The sequence below is a fragment of the Etheostoma cragini genome, chromosome 15 (assembly GCF_013103735.1).
Source record: "Etheostoma cragini isolate CJK2018 chromosome 15, CSU_Ecrag_1.0, whole genome shotgun sequence".
NCBI lineage: Eukaryota > Metazoa > Chordata > Actinopteri > Perciformes > Percidae > Etheostoma > Etheostoma cragini.
Window position 1 is genome coordinate 23,841,254 of NC_048421.1, and position 9,241 is coordinate 23,850,494.

Here is a 9,241-nt window from a genome sequence, read left to right on the forward strand (position 1 = left end):
TACGGGCCGTTTTTCTTAATTGGACCTTGAATGCAACAGCTCTGATCCACAGGAGTCAACGGACGGTTAAAGAAAATGACCCCGGCACTTGTCTCTTGCTGTAGGCCACGTTTACGGGCAGGGTCGGTTGGAACTGTGGACCGTGTGGCTCAGGTACACACGCTGAAATGTTGTCCAACAGAGGGACAGTCAGCAGGAATAAGTCCACGTGTCGGTCAGATTAGAAAAGGGCGGACAGAGCGTCCCTTTACCGGCTCATTGATTTGAAGGGGGATGAATGCTGACACATCCACGCAGTCAGCGAAGGCGCGCGGTGGACGGCTCGGAGCGCGGGCAGAGTGATGCGTTTGTGGGACGGGGGGGCACTTGTACTTTCTACTGTGGACGCTCAGGGCGGCAGCAGCGTGGGAGCTGAACACCTGGACCGCATTCGGATAATATGTCTCTGCTGAAACAGCGGGGGAGAGAGCTCGAGCGGTTCGACGGACTGTCGCTCATTTACTGGTACGTGACGAATGACACACACAAGTTTGGCGCAACTCCGACTCCCCCGCACCCCGGGGAAAGAGACAATGCGTTTCGAGTTATGTTCCCTTCCAAACCTACGTGTGTGGACTTAACCCACGAGGCTTTACCGCTGTTCTTTTAACGGGGCTCAAACCAACAACAGCGGTGAACACAAAGTGGACAAAGTGTCGTTTTTCCCGCCAGTGTAGCCGAATTAACCAAGTGACCATTACGATACATAATGTAGCCTACAGCATAGTGTTGCCTAACAAAGTGTGTAGCCTGTAAATTTTGTCTAATTTGGAATTTAATTATGTTTTGCACTACAAACTACCGACAGTAGCCTAGCACACAAGGTACAAGGCTAACCCTTGTTGTCCTCCCAGGTCAAAAACGGACAAAACTTGACATTTTCGTCCCTTTTTCAGACTTTTTTTTTTAAGTCACTAACACCACCTTACCACTTCTTACACTACTTTTTGGAATTCATAGTCAATAACCCTCATTTATATAGAATTATACCAAATATTAGATTTTAAAAAGCAGAAATTATGAATTATTTTAACTAATAGGTAAGATCAGAGGAATGAAAGTGATCAATTGTATTGGAATCCACTCCATCTTTTTAAAAGAAACCCCTATTTCAGATATAGACATTTTTTAAAGGGGTCAAATTTGACCCGAGGACAACAGGAGGGTTAAATATGCTAATTCAAAATTAAAAGGAAATATGTTAATCTTGACAAAACCTTTACTGCTCTCTACCTTTACTATTAGTGATGCATCTGTTTCAATAACGACTCAATGTAAGACCCACCATGCAGAATTAAGCAAATTCATAGTGAACAGTCATCTTTATATATATATATATATATATATATATATATATATATATATATATATATATATATATATATATATATATATATACACACCTTTTGTGTGTGTGTGTATATATATACACACACAGAGTTAGATTGAAGTATTTATGGAACGGAATGAAATCTTTAAGGTTATTTCCAGTGGCATTTAAAAAAAATTACATTGACAATAGAAAGCAACATGCAATGCCAATGACAGGTGTATAGATAATACACTTGTCATTGGCATTGCATGTTTTGTGACACTATTGACATTGCATTGTCTTACACAACACGGTGCTTAGAGCCAAATGGGAAATACATTTAGCATCTATAGGTTCTAAAAGCAACAGAGACATCACTCTCCAGGGGAAACGAGGTGAGTTTTCCAAATCAAAATGTACAAATACAGATGGAATGTGTATGAGCCTTATGGGAAAGTAGGGCACTTTGGAGAGAGTTCATTGTGTTCCTGTGTTCTGTCCTGAGGGGAGGAGTCACTCAGCTACTAGGTGCTGAGTGGACTGGGCTGGGTGAGCGCTTAAAGGCAAGCTGAAGGGACTTGATAGGACACTGCTGGGTGCCCCTCTCTCCGGATAACACCCACCTTTTACCAGCCTTCTCATCCCTCAAACAGAACCATCCCCACAGTTTCCCTCATGATTCTCTCGTCCCAGAAGTTACCCGAGCTCTGGGACTACTTTCTGATTTACATCTCAGGAGCCCTAGAGTTTAATCCTGACTGCAAAGACATAGACCTGGGACTGTTTCCTCTCAGGATGAATCCCACCATTAAGACCAGGTAGGTGTTTGTGACACAGCAGGAGCAGCAGTGTGGGGGGATGCTTAATAATCTACTGAGAAACTGACAGGAGAGGGGTCTGTTTGTCTGGGTTGCATGAAAAAAAGGCTGCAAGGATTGTCAAAAATAACTCAAACCCGCACTTATACAGGAACTTGATGTACTTCAGCGATGTTGAGAAAACCGGAGAATGAGTTAGATGTGGAATGCGTGCAGTATGTGGGACTTGTAGAACAGATGTAGATTTGTGAGAAATGCCCGGTTTACGTTTGTGTCATTAACAACAGATAGCCCAAGTCTGTTTCTTTTGTATTGTTCTAGTAACTCCATCATACATTCATACTGACATTTTTATAAATGGCTATAATTGTGTAACATAAATGATTGTACATTACTCTGATAATACCTAAAATGATGTATTCCTGATACACATCTGAAATGTCTGTGTCCAAGGTTGGTTAGCTCTGTTTGACATGTGGAGATGTGACTCCGGTAACTCGGGTTGGCAGAATGCTGGTAAGCAAGGGAGTGACATGGTTGCCTTGGAAATGATTCATGGTCATCCTGACTCTTTTATTCTTATTTATTTGATGCGGTGTGTTAAAATTACAATGCCTGTCTTTTAGTTGCATAATGTGTATCTTAAACTAAAAGCCATAGCTGAATATATTTTGTAAGGTTGTTTGGCTGCATTAGGAGTTAGAGAGTATATGAAACCATAACAACTCATAAGTATTACTCAAAGATCCCATGGCATGAAAATGTCACTTTATGAGGTTTTTTAACATTAATATGAGTTCCCCCAGCCTGTCTATGGACCCGCAGTGGTTAGAAATGGTGATAGGTGTAAACCGAGCCCTGGGTATGCTGCTCTGCCTTTTTAGAAAATGAAAGGTCAGATGGGCCAATCTGGAATCTTGCCGCTTATGAGGTCATAAGGGGAAAGGTTACCTCCCCTTTCTCTGCTTTGACCGCCCAGAGAATTTGGCCCCCCAATGAGAGAGAGACATCATAGCTTTCAAACGAGCAAAGTGGCAGTTGATCAAGGCCACACCCCCAGCCTCCACCTTGCACCCCCCCCCCCCTCTTCTCCTCAAAAGCCACGGACTCAGTAATGGCACATACTAAGGAAAGCTCACTGTGGGACTGGCTCTAGTGGTTGAAACTCTGCACCAAGGCTAAATTTTGGGAAAGAGACTTCAGATACCGTATTTGGGGACCACTAAGGTCTAAATAAAGAGACTTCAGATACAGTATTAGGGACCACTAAGGTCTATATAAAGAGACTTCAGATACAGTATTAGGGGATCACTAAGGTCTATATAAAGAGACTTCAGATACAGTATTTGGGGACCACTAAGGTCTACATAAAGAGACTTCAGATACAGTATTAGGGACCACTAAGGTCTATATAAAAGAGACTTCAGATACAGTATTAGGGGATCACTAAGGTCTATATAAAGAGACTTCAGATACAGTTTTAGGGGATCACTAAGGTCTATATAAAAGAGACTTCAGATACAGTATTAGGGACCACTAAGGTCTATATAAAGAGACTTCAGATACAGTATTAGGGACCACTAAGGTCTATATAAAAGAGACTTCAGATACAGTTTTAGGGGATCACTAAGGTCTATATAAAGAGACTTCAGATACAGTATTAGGGACCACTAAGGTCTATATAAAGAGACTTCGGATACAGTATTAGGGGAATAGGTGAAGACAGGAAAAGCAGGAGGTTGACATGCAGCAAAGGGCTGTAGGTAGGTAGGCCGCAGTAAATGTTCATTAAAGTAAAGGTTCCCCATTTGTGGTCTGTGGTCCACCAGGGGGTTCCCTGCAAAATGGAAACATATTTCTTGCTACTGAAGCCATAGACTAGCCTGGTCCTACCAGAGTCTGGTCCATTAGCCTGGTCCTACCAAACTCTGTTCCATTAACCTGGTCCTGCCAGACTCTGGTCCATTAGCCTGGTCCTGCCAGACTCTGGTACATTAGCCTGGTCCTGCCAGACTCTGGTACATTAACCTACTAACCAAACCGACAAGTCAACTGTGATTATAGTAACAGCGACCCCACCTGGTAAAGTGCCAAGGTTACATCTGGTCCCGGCTAGATAGTGGACTGGAGGCTTTTAGAATAGTGAAATAAATCTAGTGCTTTGAAGCATGTATCAAAACTTCTGTGTCAGACTGCCATCACTATGCGGTATACCCTCATACTCTGTTTCTGACTGGCTAGTAGTCCTTACCTAGGTACTGTCAGGGCCCTCATACTCTGCTTCTGACTGGCTAGTAGTCCTTACCTAGGTACTGTCAGGGCCCTCATACTCTGCTTCTGACTGGCTATTAGTCCTTACCTAGCTACTGAGCATGTGCAACTACCAACTAAGATGGAACAGAAGTGAGATGTCTCACTCTGGGACTAAAACAGAGAGCTCAACACACAGGGTGAAAAGAGGAGCTGCAGCAATGTGCAGTACAACAAAAACATGGTGTTTTTTGAAAATGAAACTACGTAAACCTATTCTGGCACAACCTCCTAAATACAATTACGAACCTGAAAATTAGCATATGAGCTCTTTAAGGTACGATATGAAAAAGTCACAGTTTCAAAACCACAAAAATGTTCGTTCGTTATAGCGTTCGTGCTGTATAAGCTATGCCTGCCAGTCTGCAGTGTAGAGTATCACTGCCCCTCCTCCTCCTGCTGTTGGTGTGAGTGTCTGTGCATGATGGCTGCAGGAGATGAAACCCCCGAACTCTTCCCGCCCTCTAAGAAGACTGAAGAACTTTTCAGGGAGCGTAAAAGCACAGACGGCCCAATCAACTTCAAGGCAATGTAACAATGTCCTTGAATGGACGTTTGCAATCAGTTATGAGAGTTAACGGAGCATTTCTAACAATAGTGAAATAATTACCTCAGGCTGCTACCGAGGCAGAAAACATGGCTAACGTCAGCTAGTTTCCTTCCTGATGGAACTTCACTAAACAGACAAGGACACACATTCTACAAAGAAAATAAATTGAGCTGGAATCACGTCTGTTGTTCAAGTCTTCCACCATTGTGTACATCTGTCTACATACAAAGAGAACATGTGGATGTCCAAAGTATACACACACACACACACACAGACACACACACACTCTCTCCATAGAATAGAATCAAATGCCTTTATTGTCATTATACGCATGTGCAATACCTGTGCAACGAGATGGAAGCAACCCCTTCTAGTGTCAACAAGCTACAAGATACTGACATATTAGGAAAATGACATAGAAAAGAATATAAAAAATAAGTAGTGCAAAAGAAAAGGGGGAGGGGGGGGGGGCAAGGTGCACAGAAAAATGGCTTGAATGGCAGCATTATTTATATAATTCATAGCAGTGGATAATTGTAGAGATATCTTTTTACATAAAATCAATTAGATCATGTAATATTTTGTTTAAATCATTGTTAAATCTAGTGCTATATTATCGAAAAGAACACACATCTTAGGACCAGAGTTAACTGTTATCAAAGATTCTGGTTAAATTAACATGTCTGTCTTTATTTTTCTTCTATTTAGGGCAGCACTAGCTCTGGCAGCAAAGGGGGATCCACATAAAAAAAATAGGATTGTATTATTTATTTCAACTTAATATGGTACAAATTTCAAAATTATACTAAATATTCCGTTTTGCTGAAGATTATCATACTGTCAGAATCTCATACCGGCCCATGCTTAACTAAATGTTAACAGAAATGCGACAAAAAGGTAAAAACCAACTCAAATGCTGGAAAAGGCGCCAATTTTGTAAAAATTTGAGAAAAAAAAGAAGCGTCAAAGACAGTCATACAGTCGAAGATATTTGACTTTTCAAAAAACTACACGTCAGTAAACTATAGGTTAAAGGTCTGGCCCTGAAGGGGATTCTCATTTTCAGTTTGACCCCCCTGTTGAAGACCATGTGTAGCAGTTCTGGTGGCTGGGGTGTTTGTGGACTTAATTTGAGGTTGGCATCAATCAATTTCAATCAAAAAAATTCAACCAATCACGTGAGTTTGGTGCGACTTGCAATCTTGACCAATCACTAAAACCTTTTCGCAAATTAGACCAATAACCGAATTTTCCCTCTACTTCATCCAATCCCAGAAGTCCCACATGCCAGACTCTGTATTAGCATGTGACTCTGAGAGCCATGACTAAATACCGACCTGTTTGACTCGGCCGTGGTGCCCCGCCTTCTTTTTTCCTTTTCAGATTAGTACCACCTCATGCGTGAGGCGAGCTGTAGCTGGTCGTCATAGCAGGAAACTGCCGTGACCTAACGCAACACACACACAGAACATTGAAGGTGTGTTGTTTTTGATTCTCAGCATGTGGCTGTTTGCCAGAAGACACATTTAGTTTTTAAAGAAGCTGGAGGCAGCGACAAAACACAGCTGGATAAACTATTTTAACGCGGCGGGTTTGTTCAGAACCCCCCCCTCCCCCAACAATGATGACGTGGTGATTAGTGACAATTCTCTCCGACCAATCAGCAGTCTGCAGGTTTTCCCGTCACCTTCTGGTATCGACTCAGCTCGCTTGGAACCTCGGCTGAGATAAAACTACAAAAAGTACCTGTTAGCAACCCCAAAAAGAAGACTCGACTCGCAAATGAATAGCTGCGAGTCGAGTAGGTGCCATGCAGTGGAAAAACGCTTTTATACAGTGTGTGGATCAACCCCTTGTAGTGACGGGGTGAACCAGGCGGTGACTTTAGGTCTTGATAGGTGAAACCATAGCTAAAGTTCTTTAAACCTGCGGTCTCTCTAAATTCCAGCAGGGGGCGACTCCACTTGGCTCCAAAAAGAAGTCTGTTTCTATTCCCTTCCTCAGTCTTGATTTTGAGTTCTTGTCTTCAATACAGCATGTTCCCTTAGTAAAGTATGGCCATTGTAAGAAAATCATTGGTGGTTATGTAACGTATTAGAAAACATGTAAGAATCAGCCCACACCTTTCTGGTACAACATAGAATTCTTGATCACATATAAAGGAGAGTGGCAGTAACTCGGTCTGTAGGGAGCTGGGTTTGGGAACTGGACAGTTGCCGGGTCAAGTCCCCATACGGACAAAGTACGGCGTGTGTCACTTCCCCTCCTGGGCTCTGCTTACCCTCACTCACTCTGAAATCTCTCTATTTGTGCATGTAAAGGACCTGAGCACGGGTGTCATTCAGGCCTAATAATTGTATTTCCCCCCCAGGGGATCAATAAATGACATAAGGGCTGCAATAAACATATTCTACATGTCCTGTTAATGTAGATGCTTTAATTGAATTCATTCTGCGTTCTGAAACATTTGAACAGAGATACATGAAGCCTGAATCACACAGGGCAGCTGCCAGCCCAGATCAAACAGGATGCTGAGACAGTGAGACAGATGCTGAATGCAAACGCTGTTCTTTTCTTTTTCTCCATCTCCTCCACTTAAATTTGATGTTTTGCTTTTGGCACTAGCGGCTTGGGCTAGACAGACAATTTCAATCTGTCTCCGCCCCCTCTGAGTAGATGGAAGTAGTTAGGTTAATTTGTACCATTTTTGGACAACATGACTTGTTTAAAATGATATGTTTGTTGTGGGAGGATTTTCCTCAGCAGTCAGTAAAATCGGAAGTAATTGAAATTAATAAAGGATCTACAGGGGGTTATATAGATAGGATGGAGAACCGTAGAGTAGAAGGTGTGAAAGGAGAATTTGTCTATCAACGTTTCATTTCCGGGCTTGTTAAATTGCTGCAGTAAATTCCGCCAGATGTCCCATATTTCATCCTCTGTCCGTCCCCGTCCTCTGTCTCTGTGTTGGCGGTCTAACCTCTGGTGGATTTCTGAGGACTCTGCAGGGTAAATCCAGACAGCTAGCTAGACTATCTGTCCAATCTGAGGACTATGGTTACCTGGTCCTCAGATCTCTGCAGGGTAAATCCAGACAGCTAGCGAGACTATCTGTCCAATCTGAGGACTATGGTGACCTGGTCCTCAGATCTCTGCAGGGTAAATCCAGACCGCTAGCTAGACTATCTGTCCAATCTGAGGACTATGGTTACCTGGTCCTCAGATCTCTGCAGGGTAAATCCAGACAGCTAGCTAGACTATCTGTCCAATCTGAGGACTATGGTTACCTGGTCCACAGGTCTCTGCAGGGTAAACCCAGACAGCTAGCTAGACTATCTGTGCTTAGCCCCGCCCAAGATGACTGTGATTGGTTTAAAGAAATGCCAATGAACCAGAGCATGTTTTTCTCCCCTCCAGGAATGCTGTGTGGACTAGCCAGACCTTCCTGTGCAGCACTGTGGAGGAAGGTCTGGACATGCGAGACTAATGGAGAATGGACGGAATAGTAACTACAGTAACTAGTAACTAAAGTTGTCAGGTGAATGTAGTGGAGTACAAAGTAGAAAGTGGCATAAAAAGACTCAAGTAAAGTACAAATATGTCAACATTTGGACTGAAGTACATTACTTAAGTAAATGTACCTAGTAGTTACATTACATCATTGCAGGCTGGTCGTAAGAAGCTGAGCAGAAAAGTCAGGAAAACCCCACTGGAAACTGGAAATGAAAACTTGATGAACTGACGAGGAGGACCAGAGGGAGAGTAGTCCGATCAATTAGACAGCCCCCTGAACGTCGATTGCAATCATCAGTCGGGGACCCCTCAGTCGACTGAGATTCTTCCAGGCAAGCACTTTTCTTTTTGGTCAGTCAGTCAGCTCTCCTCGCTGTTACGCTGCTCTCTAGGGTAAAATCATTCCACTACGTTGAGTTGTCCCGTCCGTTAGGCCTTGTGCGTTCAGTAGGGCTGTAACCATATGCGATATGAAACCGAAATCGCAACACTAAGATCCACGAACCTGTGTCGCGGAGTGAGAAGGCAGAATCGTGACCCCTTCCAACTCCCAGAGTTATCTTCCCGCCCAGACCCAGTGCTACCACATCTTTAAATTACTATTAGTATTAGTCCTTTTGGTGCTTTTCCCCCATTTTGTTGAATACATTGAGCTAACTATAAAGACAGCTAAAAGCCAAGGGGGGGGGGGGGGGGGGG

At 43.1% G+C, this 9,241-nt stretch overlaps 1 protein-coding gene and 1 long non-coding RNA gene across 3 annotated transcripts in view; one reads left to right on the forward strand and one right to left on the reverse strand.

The window, feature by feature from the left end:
- Positions 1 to 106: 106 nt before the first annotated feature.
- The window catches only part of si:dkeyp-72e1.9 (syntaxin-binding protein 4), an 85,139-nt gene continuing 76,004 nt past the window's right edge, over positions 107 to 9,241 (forward strand). Inside the window, exons 1-2 of one of the 2 annotated variants that reach the window (XM_034894172.1) lie at positions 412 to 504; positions 2,045 to 2,169. In XM_034894172.1, coding sequence (XP_034750063.1) covers positions 2,147 to 2,169 — 23 coding nt within the window. In that variant the 5' untranslated portion in view covers positions 412 to 504; positions 2,045 to 2,146. Of the gene's footprint in view, positions 505 to 2,044; positions 2,170 to 9,241 lie in introns of both variants that reach the window. The other variant, XM_034894171.1, reaches the window with a different exon arrangement.
- Positions 8,244 to 9,241, reverse strand: part of LOC117958013 — a 14,174-nt gene continuing 13,176 nt past the window's right edge. The window contains exon 3 of the long non-coding RNA XR_004659638.1: positions 8,244 to 8,254. This is a non-coding gene — a long non-coding RNA (uncharacterized LOC117958013). The remainder of the gene's footprint in view (positions 8,255 to 9,241) is intronic.